Raw genomic sequence first — 15724 nt, forward strand, 5'->3', positions numbered from 1 at the left:
CTGCTTAACTGAAATGGCATTTGTATCCTCTTCTCTGTGCCTTAATTCAGAATTACAATGCCCATCTGAAAATGAGGCATGACAGGCAAATAATTCATGTTCTCCAGTCATTTAACAGCTTGGGAAACTAGGCTTTGGGGATTTTTTTTTTTTGGTTATGATGAATATACTCTAATACCTACCCCCAAAATACTCCCTTTGTCTAACATTTCCTTTGTTTAATAGTGTTTGGCACCCTTTTGTTCTCCTGGCTGCTACTGGTGCCTGGCACCATTTTCCCGCTCTTTTTCTTTAACCTCTCAGTACTCCGTCTCATTTGTCTATACCACTGTTTAATTGAATTGGCTGTGGTAACCCACATAGTTTTGTTTGAGCACCTGTTATGTCATTACATTGACAATCACATAGGTCGTCACAGCCAATAAGATTAAACAGCGTTGTTGGCAAATAAGGCTGAGGCAAAGAAGAGAAATAGCTCCGAGAATCACCACAGCACTGAAACAATGCATATCTGTTTGCAAAAAGTGCCCCCTAATTGCCTAAAGCAGGAGGCCCTTTTCAGCACTTAAGAAAACAAAACGTTACATGCTGGAAGTAGTTCCAGTTCTAAGTCTGGTTTGAAAATATGCCCATTTAATAATTTTAGAATATTCAGAGCACAAATTTCAGACCTACGGTAAAAACATCTCTTTTAAAATTCAGATCATTAGCTGAATTAAATAAAGTCATGTTGTGAAAATCACACCTTTCCTCATCAACAGGGAAGGCAGCAAGTTTAGAAGGAGGGGGGGAGTCCTTTGCTTTCGTATGTTTTACATACTGGAAAGCATTTTGCATTATTGTTTATATGTACTGACAGCAAAGTACTTTCAAATAGTAGATGCTTAAACCACGGATTAGAACATTGAAGGGCTCCATGTCTTTCTGATCTACCTCAGGAAAGAAAACTCTTTGTAAGCCAACTTAATGTGGTTACTGTGGTCATGGCCTTCTGCAAACATAGAGGGTACAAATACTGAGAACAGCATTTCTTCCAAACATGATATCACTATTAAGTATAACCCACTCAATTAAATCCAAGATATTTTAAGAATAATAAGGATGCTATGGAATTCTTTTAAAAAAACAAACAAAGAAAAATTATATAGTTCTTGAATATGGGGTTTTTAATTTTCATAAGAAAAAATCATATTGAATATCTACTGTTGAAGAGAATGCCTTGTAGCTCATGGTATGGAAGACACTGAATATTCGTCACTGAATATTTTTTTATTTTTATACTTAGTATTAACTTTGTCACTTTTAGCAATAAGATCAATGATTGAACTCAGCTGGCCTACAAAGCAATATGATAGGTTGGGTTTGTTCCTATGAGGTAGGTGGAGCAAATAACTATTTCCCCACGCATGGAGTTTCTATATTTAAAACAATGGGATTTTGTGGTAACTCAGGATAGACGAACAGGGAGTGACTGGAGGGAAACATAAAAAATAGAAGCTGTTGCCTCCCAAGGGTGAATGTTATTTGGAAGTTTAAAATAAAAGGTCAGTTTTCTAGTGTAATTCCTTCTGACTAAGTGAAGGGAAATAAGAAATTCAGTAAAAGCCAAGGGCTTTGCCAGAAGCAGGAAGACCAAATATTACAATTTACCTGCACATCTTTCATCTAGGTATTCCAGCCACTGAACTTTCTCAAGTAAAAATTTAATTCAAGAGACAAATGACCAAGTGGCTTGGGGGCTCCACTCTAGAACACCATTAAATTGATTTTTAAAAACTTTTTGCATGCATAAAAAGAAAGTGCTATAGTCCCAATCCAAAGAAGGCTGAGGGCCTTCTATTATGGTTAACATTCTTAGAAAGCCAGTGTGGCTGGAAATCTAATGCTTTTTCAGAAGTAAAATTTAGTCCAGGGAAAAAATGATTATACTGTATAAAGATGAGAATGACCTTGCTGAATCAAAGGAAGATCCACCCAGTCTAGTTTTGCTAATCCAACTGTGATGGTCAACAAAAAGTCATGAAAATGAAATCCTTCTCTCTTTTACCATAATATCTAGTATTCTGATATATAATCTAGGCCTCGGCCACATGGGCAGGAAAATGCGGGGGGGAGGCGTGGCTGTTTTCCCCGGGAGCAAACTAACGCACAACTACGCGATCAGGCATCGGGTTGCGGTCCCGTCGAGCTCCTGTGGTTAGGGGGGAGGTGCCGATCACACGACGCGGCAAAGAAGTGGAGCGGCGCGGAAAATGGGGTTGTGGGGTTTTTTTAACTGAAATGTGTGCATGTTCCGTTGGGTGCTTGTGCGCATCCGTGGAGACTTGGGGGGGAAAACCTTTTTGTGAGGGGACATGGGCGGGCGCGGGAACTGCCACCGGAAACGCAATCAGACGCCCGCCCTTGCCCCGCGGTTTCCGCATCTTCGGCGGGAAGCCTTGGGTGCACCACGGGAGCTCTACACTTCCCAGATGTGGTGGTGAGATCGCGCCCGGAAAATCCATCTATCTTCCGTCTCTCTAGTGTGCCTAATGCTCCATGTGACCGGGGCCCTACATATGCAAAAAAGGTTACTACAGGTCATTTGTAACTTAAAAGATTCATTAATATTATAATTATAGATACTAAATCTACCCAAAAGATATTTCTATTGGTTTCAATGGGAAACACATTTCTGGGCACAAGTGCCCCTTTTTACCCAACTGAGACTGAATTCTCAGAAATCTTGTACCTCACCTAAAGTATCCTGGAAACAATGGGAGGTTTCTCCAGCATATTGCCATAATAAGCACACAACAAAGTACATGAGGGTTCACCACAAATACATGGTAGCTTCACTAACCGTAACAAGCAAAGGTACAAAACCTGCTTCAACGGCAAATACTTAGGATGGGACATGCTGCCTATGAGACTAGTCTGATGTTCTGAATTACTAGTACAATTCAACAAACAATTTGATATATAATATTAATTTCAATTGACCTTAAGCACATTCCAAAGAGCTATTTTACATATTCCAAAGTTTGGAGGTGTGTCAGGCAGGGTTGTTGATTTTTTTCACTGTTCAGCTGACCCTGAGGACATATTTCAAGCAGTCCATTCTGTTTCAAAATGGGTTTGCCATGCAGAATTGGTGTTGATGAATGGTAAACCCAAGCCAGCATTCCACTTGGAATGCACAGGACTAGCTAATACGTAGCATTTATGTACTACTTTTCCAAATTCCAAGTGCATCATGCACCCTATTTCAGTAATCCTTATGGCAATGTACAGTAGGTAAGATTAGAAGGATGTGCCATAATTCAGGTAAGGAAATTTCAGAAAGCAAAATGTTTGTTCTTCTGTCCTCCTACATGCCTTATCCTTTGTTTTCTTTCATCTTTTCCTCCTCCCTTCTTCTGCAACATAGAGAAATAGTTCTTAAACTTTTTAAAGACGGATTTACTTCTAAACGTATCCTACCTTTGGGTCAAGGCTGCAGACCACTGGCAGTGTGAATTCAGGAGGCGATAGGCATAGGCTACATCCATCATTTCCTGCAATAGGTGTATAGAAAATAAATAAGAGGGAACAGGACATGAACCAAACCATGAAGCAAAATTCATCATGAATTTTGCCCTGTTCATGGTTCGCAAACTGAAGTTCATGATGGGTCTACCATCATAAACTTCCATGAACTTTTAAAGCAGTTTGTGGTGGTTCATGGACAGAGCAGAAAAAAGGGTGTTAAAGGGCTTTCTTGTGCAGTCCATTTAAAATGAAAGAAAGTGAAACAGCTGAGTGGTGGGGAGCACCTCTCACCACTCAACTGTTTTTTAGACTTTCTTGTGCAGCCCCTTTAAAGGGACTGAACAAGAAAGCAAAACAGCTGAGCAGTGGGGCAGGTTGCTTTTTCAGGCTTTCTGCAAATCCTGTTGAAAGGGACTGCACAAACCATGAACCAGTTCATTTCATGCTTCAGCCATGAACCACAAACTGACACGAACTGCATTTTTCTAGTTCCTGCCCAACCGTGGTTCTGCACTCTCATCTCCCTTTTCTCACTACTGTGAGGCCCAGAGCCTTTTCTCCCAGATCAGTAGCTTGAGCCTCTCAACCTACATTTGGGTCATAATTCAGTCTGAGAAGCACTGATATAAAGGTCAAGTCTGTCTAGCATCAAACTATGGACTCCCTAAAGGGACAAATGTTTAAATACCAAGATGGGGATAAACTAGAACTAGATGCATAAAACAGGAGTTCTTTATCTAAGATAAATTACTGCTTTCATGACTGAGATGACATTTGACCCTGGGACTACTGGTTCACAACTCCCACAGCCCCTATCAGCTTGTGTTCTTTGGATCCTGACCTATACCCTTTTGTTTTTATTGTAAGGGCTTGGGCTGACCCAGGCACATATACCAGTACCAATTGTAGGATAAGTGTGCAACTCTGGTTTTCTTTCCCCATTCTATTCCTTCCTCCTGATGACCGATGGCAGCAAAACATTAATACAAAGCCAACCATATGATCTCCCCCCCACTATTAAATATTCTTACCTATTAGTACAGCAGGTTGCATCACTGCATTCTTTTAAAAAACTACAAAAACAAACAAACAAAAACCCTTGAGTTCTATTGTTAAGGCAAAAATTCACATAATTTATGATACAAGAAAGTTAAGTGGCATAGGCAGATGAGTTGACACTGTGGAAAGGCAGAGATTAACTCTGTCACTTTACATACCTCACTATTTTTAGAACAAGGTACACTTGCACAGAAGCAAAAGTACCGGGGATAAATACATGAGACACACGAGACAAGCCTAATAATTTTTAACTGACTGAACAAGCATGGAAATGGCAGAAACCAGTGACAAGAAATCCAACTTGGTGGCTCAGTTCTTAAGTTAAAGCCACCTTCCCTGAATGCCTTTCCATTCAAAGAAGGCTGAACGGTTGACTGCCAAATATTACCCAGTTTGTAAACTTTTAAAGGAAACCACTTCCTCGTTGTGTGGCTGCAATCAATGCCACTTCAGAATGAAGGAAGGTGCCATCATAAGTGGTGTCCCCAATGTAAACAAAGTCCCTGCAACTGAAACAAAAAGTTCTAGCACCGTGTGCTAGATTTCTATTTGCAGGGACTACTTTATATAGAAGAGAACTAAAAAAGGGGGATAGGGTGGAGTCTCAAAAATCACCCCAGCTCAGAGTGTCAGCAGTGCCAGTCAGGATATGTTTTTTCTTTAGGTAAGTAGGGATGCTTACCATACTCTCCCAATCCAAATTTCCCCCTGGTTCAGAATTTTTATATGACCTTGTTTCCAGAGCACCTCCAATGCACTACTCATCTGCCATACGTCTCTTTTTGGGTTCTGTGCACATGCAGATTGCCACATTTTCAGTTTGTATCTTCATCCTTACAAGCTACTAATTCAGTGCAGTCGACGTGCATGGCAGAATGGAAGTGAGGGTTTGAGTAGTGAAAAGGGCCTTCATAGACTTGAAGCTGCTCAGGAGTTCCCACTGCCAACAGGGAGCCTGAGAAATGGAGTGCCCAGTACTAGGGGACAGAATATTCAATTCTTTTAATTTATTTGCTTCACTTACACCCCACCTTCCTATCCAGTGGGGTCCAAAAGTGGCTTCCACCATTCTCGTCTCCATTTTATGTTCACCACAACCCTGTGAGGCAGGTTAGGCTGAGAGTGCATGACTGGCCCAAGGTCACCCAGCAAGCTTCCATGACAGAGTGGGGGTTTGAACCTGGGTCTCTCATATCCTAGTCTGACACTCTGGGTCTCGATTCAACAGACTTGACCTGAAGTCCCTGAGAATACCATTTCCAATATTCCCAGGATGAATTGTCCAGGACATAAAGGTGAGCTATTTGTTGCTGCTAAAGTTCTCCACCTTCATTGCTGCTGATCCCTCTTTCCTTCTGTTCACCACCAGCAGGTAGGGCAGTCTACTAATGGAAAGTGTTTTTCTTGGGCAAGCTATTAAACAATCAAATCTGAGTTGTTAGTCATTATGGGCTCAGCTCACAATGGCTTTTAAAAAAACCTCCCCAATTCAGAACGATCTACATTTTCAACAGCAGCAGAGCAATAATTTCTTAATATTGCCTTGTTACTGCTCTCTTTTTTTGTAAAAAATTTTATTGAACAATAAAGAGATACAATATATTGAACAAAAGAAGGAACAAAATACTTATAAGTTATACAATAATCTTACAAAGTTTGGGAGATTCCATTATGATGTCTTCCATTTCACGAAGATTCTCAAAATTTTGTAAAACCAGTACTTATATAGATAACATTCGAAACATATACTTCTTGTATTAAAAGGAGAAAGTAGTAACTAACTTTGAGTATTGTCAGAGAGAAAAAATCTTATAAAAATGATAACAAAATATGATAAGGCTGATTTAGAGAGAGGAAGAGATTGGATTTATACCCCGCCCTTCACTACCCAAAGGTGTCTCAGAGCGGCTTACAAACTCCTCTCCCTTCCCCTCCCCACAACAGACACCCTGTGAGGTGGGTGGGGCTGAGAGAACTCTGACAGAAACTGCTCTTTTTCAAGGACAGCTGTGCCAGAGCTTGTGACTGACCCAAGGTCACATCAGCAGGTGCAAGTGGAGGAGTGGGGAATCAAACCCGGTTCTCCCAGATTAGAGTCAGCACACTTAACCACTACACCAAACTGGCTCTCTTTAAGGACTAATGTCTGTTAGAAAGTGTTACTGCTCTCGAACTTGCAGAAGAAACAGATTATTCTGCCCTTAGTTCTTGAGAACTACTAACCAGTCCTGCTCATTGGCTCCTGTCCAAAGCTCCCTACATGTTCTGACTCCCCTACTGGCCTCACACAGGCTATTCCATTACCAACAGTGCCCCCTACAAGGGTCCAAACTCTCACAGGAGGAAAGAATCCTACAAGAGTTTCAGAAACACTATAGGGCATTATGGTGTTTTGATAACTCAGTTCCTTTAATCCAGGCCAGTGTTTCAGACTGCGGAAGTCCACTTCAGGACTTGGTATGGGCAGGAATAGGGAAAGGGGAAGTTGTACTCACTGTAGCTCCAGACAGGGAAATAAGTGTATTCATTAAACTGTATTCCTATTTGAAACTATGCTGATGCCTAGCATTAAGAACACAGCAGACATGTATTGCTGTACTTTAGAAAATGTGTGGGGAATTAAGAGGAGGGTTAGATTGTTCAGCTAAAAGGTAGGGCAAAGAAAGAAGGAGGGGGGGCAAGGCCTAGGGTTGCCTTGTCCAATTTTGTCCCTGGGGGGGGACTTTGGGGAGGTTCACCCCCAAGCCCCACCCCAAAGAACACTGTCGGATGGCCACCCCTCTCCCTAACCTCCTGCAAGATTTAAAGGGCCCTCTAAATCTTGCAAGAGGGGAGGGAGGGGGCAGCCACTGTCACTTTAAGCACTTCCAGCCTGCGGGGCCCCGTGCTGCTTGGAGACCAGGCACCTGGGGCCAGTCCCCACTGACTGGAAGCACCTAAAGGAACCCTTTAAACACTTCCAGCCAGCGGGGCCCTGTACACCCAATCTCCAAGCAGCACTGTTGCTTGGAGTTCAGGTGCACATGGCCAGTCCCTGCTGGCCAGAAGCACTTAAAGGGTACCTTTAAGTGCTTCCAGCCAGCGGTGCCCCGCATGCCCACAGCTGCCCCCTCCCTCCCCTCTGCAAAAATTTGTCAAGAGAGAAGGAAGAGGGGTTGCAGCGGGTGTTCGGGCTTGGGGGTGGGTTGACGCCCAAAAAAGTGGGTAAACCCTCACCTGAGCCAAGGGTCTGGCAGCCCTAGCAAGACACAGAAGGCGAATGTGAAAGTGGAGATGGGCTGGTGGGACAGTTGGTTGGAAACCCCCCCTCCCTGAGGTTGCCTCTTTGTACAGCAGTCCCCGGGTGACTTTGATGTTTTTAAAGGCTATACTTCCCCCCCTCTGCTCATCTCGGTCATATTCTAGTCCATTTTGGAGCAGGAATTGGTAACGAAGAGACTGGGGGTGGGTGGGAGAGAAAAACAGTACTAATAATTTTATCGTTCACACTTACCTGCATGTCCTGATTGTCTATATTTGCTTTAGCTAACAACTACTCCGAGGAGTCAGAAAATGCCATAATCCTGCAGAAATGGTTCAATAACTAACACAAATGAAAACCTGAGGAATGTCCAGGAGCTACATACATACCAAGTAGCAATCATCATCAAAAAGATTTCTCTCTTCTTTTTGAAACAAAGTTTTTTGGACTTGGCCCTCTGCCTACTGCACTCTTCCAAATAACTGTCATTAGCAATAAAGGATTTCCATAGCACATAGCATTTCGGACAAAGAAGTCTGTTCTTTGAAGGAGCCTAAAAAAACAAAAATCAAATGGCACCTGGTTGTGTTTTTGTAGCTAACAATACAATTACTTACTCCAGGCCAAAAGTATTTATCCACAAGTAAATTACAAAACTGCCCATTTTATCTTTCAAATCTCTTTTCAGCAACCAAAGGGACTGAGGAGATATCAATACCTCAATTAATCCTTCCTCTCCCAAGCAATGTTGTTTGTTTTGAGACAGAAATGTTAGATAATTTTGGTTTCCATGCTGTTGTTCCGTTTCTTTCTTCAGAAGTAAACGGCACTCTCCTAAGAATTGTAACTTATCTCATGCTGTTTTCCACCCACCACCTCAAACTGTGTTCCTTCCTTCCTGGGTCATTTGTCAGGTCTTGACTATGCCTGCAGTTCACCACAGGAAGAGCAATGTAGAACAAGATTTAACATGCATGTACAGTGAAACATCCATTCTGGAAAATCTTATGATTTGTGGGTCACCCTGGAATTGTTAGGTGTTCCCAGCCCAACTAATTTAATCAGAAATGCCAGTGATTGGACCCAAAGGTAGTGCCACTGAACTTCACCCCCATCTTATCCCTCTGCTCACAGTGATATGCATCTCTTTCCTCCTGTTGCTTTGTTGTTATTTCTGCTGAAGTAATGCAAGAATCATCCTCAGCCCGTGGCAATCATTTGTCACATGTTTATTACACAACTATTTATGAGTTTATCACATGTTCTGTGTTTATTTTGCAAGCAGCAAAAGTTTGCAGTACAGTAATTTCAGGTTCTTGGGGTTTCTGGTAGGAATTTATTTATGTGGGTGTGTGAAATTCTCCCTTCCTGATGCAAAAAGCTGTCAGAGATGCTAAAGTCAGAGAGGCTATTTCACAACAAATGAAAATGAGGCATCAGTTATCCCATTGGTTTCCGGCTGCAGGTTTGGAAATTCCTGGTGATTTGGGGGGCAGAACCTGGGGAGGGTGGGGTTTGGGGAGGAGTGGGGGCTCAGCAGGGATGTGATACCATACATAGAGTCCACCCACCAAAGCTGACATTCCCTCCAGGGGACTTGATCTATCTCTGTAGTCAGTTGTAATTCCGGGAGATCTCCAGGCCTCACCTAGAGGTTGGCAACCCTACCACAATGCCAGCTTATACTCCACGTTTTTTTTGTCAAAAGATCCAGGCAAATCATACAGTTAAAAAATACAACCGAGTCTACTTCCCCATGTGCACATTCTGTTCTACTGTGTATTATGCTTTCTAGCATCATAGAACGTATGGTTTGCCTCTCCAAGAAGTACTCTCTTTGTGGTTATCCTGGAGTTACAAAATGGCTTCCTAGGAGGAAGTCATCAGATCACCTTTCTGTCAGCTTTCAACAGCTCCTGCAACATCTGTTTTTTCAAGAAAGTGTTCGGGAACTGGTGCTAATCTAATCTAGAAGCTTTTGTGTTCAGTTTTGATTGTTTTATAAAACTTCTGGTGTCTACTGTTTTTAAATACTGTTGTGAACCATGCTGTCAGCACAATCCTACGCAAGTCTATTCAGAAGTAAGTCTCGTTATGCTGCTCCCAGACAAGTGTGCTTTGGATTGCATCCTAAGTGCAGATTTGCACAAATCTTGCAGAAGCAAGATTTACATATCAAAGAAATAAGCAAACTAAAACATTGGCCGATGCAAAAACAATGGCTTAGATCCTATACATTTTCTCTGGGCGTGCTTCTCTCTAGGTGCTGCAGGGACAGGTACTTAGTGCAGGACACATTCCTCTCACACCAGGTATTTTGGGGCTGCTCGGAGCATAAGCACCTAGTGCCAGAAAAAGCAGGTTCCATGGCACAGGCCATCCTTGGCAGCACCAGGAGAGAAGCACACATAGAGCAAAATTTCGTTTATGGGATGAGAGACAATTCTCTGAAGTTACTCCAAGAAGACAGGTTTAGGGTAACAAATCGGACAAGGAGCCCCAAACTGCCATTTGGCCAGGACTATCAAAGCGCCAAGATGGACAGTTTTTAATTCCCAACTGGGGAATCACTGGTTTGTTGGCCTTTGGGCAGAATAGTGTCGCTAAACCCACAGAGTTCTGCCTGTGTCCACAAAAACCCTCCCCAAGCTAGGGACAAACAGTTAAAACTCTGTGCAATGTGCACCAAGAAGGAGGAACTGTTAGAATAAAACTCGAAGTCTATGCCAAGGCTAGAGAGGAGCCTTCATTTGTGCCCTTTCCTAGGCTTTTGTTTGAGGACAGCAACAGTTTCCATCCTAGCACCCTTTTCCAATCCTGCTGCTTCTTATATCTGCCTCACCCTCCTCTCCCTTGCCCACGAAGGAGCCAGCAGTCTGAAACTGAATAAATAAGTACTCGCCATCCGATCTGTTTGAAATGTGCTATTAATGTTTTAATTGTTCTATCTTGATACACTTTTATGAATGTTGAACGTCACCCAGAGCCCTGTATTAGCAGGGATTGGGCGATTAACAAATGTAATATATAAAAATAAATAAATAAATAAATAAATGCTGAAATAGAACACTGGTCCGTTTAGGCTTAGCAAATGTTTCTCTTTTTTGGTTTCTTTCTCACAACCTAAAACATTCCTAGCTCTGCTCTGAATGGATTTCTATGTATCTATGGCCCCGGTCACAAGGGCCGGATATCACAGGGGGGGAGGCGTGGCTGTTTGCCCCGCAGCGAAATAACGCGCGACTGCGCGATCAGGCGTCCCCTCGCGGTCCCGTCGCGGTCCCATGGTTAGGGGGGAGGTGCCAATCACACGACGCACCAAAGAAGTGGCGCGGCACGGCAAACGGGATTGTGTTTTGTTTTGTTTTAACCTGAAGTATGCACATGCCCCGTTGGGTGCTTGTGCGCATCCCTGGAGACTTCAAAGGAAAAAAACCTTTTCGCAATGGGGCATGGGTGGGCACCGGATGCCACTGGAAACACGATCAGACGCCCGCCCTTGCCCTGTGGTTTCCGGAAACTAGTACCTCCGAGGTACTAGTTTTTTGCCGTGCATCTTCGGCGGGAAGCCTCGGTTGAGCCCAGATGTGGCGTTGAGATCGCACCCGGAAAATCCGCCTATCTTCCATCTCTCTAGCGTGGCTAATGCTCCGTGTGACCGGGGCCTATGTTTGGATATTATTATTGTTATTGTTATTGTTATTATTAATATACTTTATTGTTATTGTACATAGTACAACGAAATTAAAGGTGCAATCATTCGGTGATCTACAACCATACTCATACACTCACACAACCATTCACAACCATCCCATAACTCCCTTAAGGTTCACATTGCAACTTAAACCACCAGGATTTAGGTAGTATTTAAGCCTAATTATTAAAGATCTTTACCTTTACAGATTCTTCATGTGTTCTAACTGCTCATAACTCTTACCAATGCGCCTAGTTGTTCATTCACACAGGAAAACCTAGGCCCAGCCATGCTAGAGGAATAGCTTAGGCAAAAATTAGGAAGTTCATTCTTTATCACACACCACCTTCTTGTGAACTGGGGTTGGGGGGCAGCTAGGGAAAGGATCAGGATCCTGATCAATGCTCCCTCTAAGCTTTGGAGTCTTGTGAGCAAAAATTCTACTTTGTGAGCTACTGGCATTAAAGTTGTGAGCGAGCGATTTGGCTACTGCTTAAATTAGTTTGCTCTGGAGCCCTCCTTCCTGAGCTAAGACAAAAATGTGTTCGCCGGAGGCTAAAAAACTGTGAGCTAGTTCACACTAACTCAGCTTAGAGGGAACAATGATCCAGATTGTGGCCAAACTACTAAAAAAAGAGCTCTCTAACCTCATGCAAGGGAGATCCAGATGGGTAGTCATGTTGGTCTGAAGCAGTAGAACAAAAAAGAAGTGAGCAGTGACTCAAGAAAGCTCATACTGTTAGATCGCGCTAACAAAGGACTCGTAGAGTGATTCAGCAAGTGATTCAGCTTTATTTAGAAGTAACGAACAAGCACTAACTCAGTAAGAAACCAGAACAGAAAACAGTGGGAGCTTATGCTCCTTTTAAACATAACCGGGCTAATGTAGCCACGCCTATTTACAAATAACAACCAATGAGATTGCTAGAATAAAGACCAATGGGAGTCTTTCCCTCCTAGGGAATGGTACCGTTCTGATTGGTCGCTGTTACGAAGCGACCAATAGGAAGTTCGCTCAGAGGAGCCCTGGTCTGGCTCGAAGCTTAACACGGGAGTCCTATGAGGTGATTCATGTAATCATTTCAATACATTACAATTCCTCCCCCCTAAGTTAAGCCATCATCCCAATTGTTTTATTATTTACAAACATGCAATCAACCTTTGTACATCAGTTATTCCAACAGTATTTACACTCATAGTCCTTCAGATAAGTCGGCATTTGCCGCGAACGCTGGGACCTGCGGAGCGGTGCAGGCTCCATGGGCAGACAAGGTTGTGGGTCAGAGTGGGGTTCACTACAGCCTGTATCAGGCACAGACTCGACTGGGATTTCAGCCCCGCACACAGGGTTCTGCCCTGACTCAGGAACAGTACCGGGCCTTTCGGTACTCACCGCCTGCTCTGGGGGTGTCCACTCGACATCAGGGGATTCAGCCGTCGGAGAGTCAGCGCTGTCCCTAGCCCAACGTCTCCTTAACTGATCTATGTGGCGCCGCCATATTCGACCGTCAGCTAACTGCACCACATACATTCGAGTACCCACAGAGTCGGATATAACCCCAGGAAGCCATAAGTGCCCGTTTGCATAATTTCGTGCGAAAACCTTGTCCCCTTTTTCAAACATGCGCACCTTCGGTTGCGCAGTGGTACGCTCGGACTGATCTTCTGATAGGTCTGGGTGCATACGGTTCAAACGGGTCGTGAGTCTCCGCCCCATTAACAATTCGGCCGGACTACGGCCTGTAGCACTACAGGGGGTGGTGTGCTGCAGCAAAAGAAAGGAGCCCAGCCTCTGGCTCCAGTCCCCTTCGTCCATTTTACCCAGGGCCTCTTTGGCCGTCCTGACCATCCGTTCGGCTTGGCCATTAGATGCCGGATGGAAAGGGGCCGAAGTCATTTGGCGTATGCCATTACTCGTGAGGAAGAGCCTAAATTCCTCAGACACAAATTGAGGCCCGTTGTCACTGACGATGACGTCAGGCAACCCGTGGGTGGCAAAAAGTCGGCGGAGCGCATGGATCACAGCAAGTGATGTGGTCGATTTCATATGCACGACCTCCAGCCATTTGGACATAGCGTCCACCACAATTAGGAACATTTGCCCTTGGAGAGGGCCAGCAAAATCTATATGCAATCTGGCCCAGGGTTTACCAGATGACTCCCAGCCTTGGGGTGTAGCTTGTGGGGGATCGGGTCTGACTTGCTGGCATTTGGGACACCCTCGTACCCATTCTTCGATCTCTTTGTCCAGCCCCGGCCACCAGACATACCCTCTGGCCAACGCTTTGGTGTGTACCATACCGGGGTGACCCTCGTGCAGCGACTCTAACACTCTCGTCCTGAGTTTGTCAGGAACCACCACCCTGTTCCCCCATAATACACAGCCCTTAGAAATGGATAGTTCATTTTGACGGCTTTTGTAAGGGCCGAACTCCGGTTCAACGCTTCCAACCGGCCACCCCCTCCAAACCCAGTTTAATACTCGGGACAGCACGCTATCCTTGGCCGTGTGTGCTGCAATGTCCCTGGATGATACCGGGGGTCGAGGAAGCTCCTCAATTGCCAAGACCTCACAGGCGGGGGCAGGGTCTGCGCCAATGTCCGGCACCGGGCACCGGCTGAGGGCATCCGCATGCCCAATCGCTTTCCCAGGCCGGTGCTCTAAGTCAAAATCATAAGCCTGCAAAAATATCGCCCATCTAAGCATGCGTGGGGACATGATGTTTGGCAATTGCTTATCGGGCGCAAAAATCCCCAGTAGCGGCTTGTGGTCAGTGACCAGCAAAAATCGTCTGCCAAAAATAAAATCATGGAACTTTTTGACAGCCGCTACCAACGCCAGACCCTCCTTGTCTATCTGGGCATAGTTCCGCTCTGCCGCAGATAGTGATCTAGAATAAAAAGCGATAGGCGCTTCGCTCCCATCAGGCATCAGATGGCTTAAAACTGCGCCTACTCCAAACGGTGAAGCGTCAGCAGCTAACACCAGGAGCTTGTGTTCATCATAATGCGTGAGTACGGCATTAGATGTCAGCAGCTCCTTGACTCCCACAAAAGCCTTTTCCTCGGCCTGCCCCCACTTCCATTTTGCCTCCTTGTGCAAAAGCGCGTGCAAAGGGGCCGCCACTGATGCCTTATGCGGTAAAAACGCATGATAAAAATTCAGGAGTCCTAAAAAGGATTGGAGCTCCTTCTTACTCACCGGCCTGGGGGCGTTTTGGATTGCAGATACCTTCTCATCCGTGGGGTGGACTCCCTCTGCGTCAATGCGAAACCCCAGGAAGTCCACACTTTCCACCCCGAGCGTGCATTTTGAGCGCTTAACTCTGAGGCCGGCATTTTGAAAACGCCTGAGGACCTCTTTAACCCGGTCCAGTAGTTCCTGTTCAGACCCGCCCGCAATCAGCACGTCGTCAAAATAGGGCACTGTGCCAGGTACCCCCCTTAGTAGACGTTCCATGAGGCCCTGAAAAATCCCAGGTGCTACGTTGACCCCGAATTGCAGCCTGTTCACTTTAAAAGCCCCTTGGTGGGTTACAATTGTTTGGGCCTCGGCAGCCTCCGGGGTGACAGGCAACTGCTGGTATGCCTGGGCCAGGTCAAATTTGGCGAAAATCTTGCCACCCCCCAGGGAAGCCAAAATGTGGCTTATTACCGGGACCGGGTACGAATGTTGCTGCAGCGCCTTGTTAATCGTACATTTGTAATCGGCGCATAGTCGTATGGACCCATCTGATTTGACAGGGGTTACGATCGGGGTCTCCCATTTGCTGTATGGTACTGGCTCTAAAACCCCTTGCTCAACTAGTTTGTCAATCTCTTTTTCCACCTTATGTTTGAGAGACACAGGTACTTTCCGATACTTCAACCTAATAGGTTTGACTGACGGATCTAAGTCAAACGCAACCGGGGGGCCCTTGTACCTTCCCAACCCTTCGGCAAATACATCAGGGAACAGGTCGTACAGCATGCCCCATTTATTTTCAGACATCCTGTTAATCCCAGAAATACCGATGCCCAATGGCTCAAACCAATCTAACCCTAGCAGGTTAACCCGGTCTCCCTCTGCAATCAGGAATGACAGTTTAACACATTTCCCCTTATACTCAACAGTAACAGAGTCCCGTCCGGCCAAGGGAATTCGGTTGCCCTGGAAGTCGGACACTCTGGTTCCCGCAGGCTGGAGCCGCCGCCGGCTTCGGTTCGGGAACAACTGGCGC

The 15724-nt window shown here is 44.9% G+C and overlaps 1 protein-coding gene across 1 annotated transcript; it reads right to left on the reverse strand.

The window, feature by feature from the left end:
• Positions 1-6903: 6903 nt before the first annotated feature.
• Positions 6904-15342, reverse strand: LOC107107989 (uncharacterized protein K02A2.6-like; the record flags this gene model as incomplete). The annotated part of the gene is made up of 3 exons (XM_015408373.1): positions 6904-6921; positions 13351-14007; positions 14158-15342. Coding segments are annotated over 3 exons (1860 nt in total), but the record flags the coding sequence as incomplete, so codon positions are not given.
• Between the last annotated feature and the right edge of the window lie 382 nt (positions 15343-15724).

Source organism: Gekko japonicus, unplaced genomic scaffold (assembly GCF_001447785.1).
Source record: "Gekko japonicus isolate JY-2015 unplaced genomic scaffold, Gekko_japonicus_V1.1 scaffold532, whole genome shotgun sequence".
Taxonomy (NCBI): Eukaryota; Metazoa; Chordata; class Lepidosauria; order Squamata; family Gekkonidae; genus Gekko; species Gekko japonicus.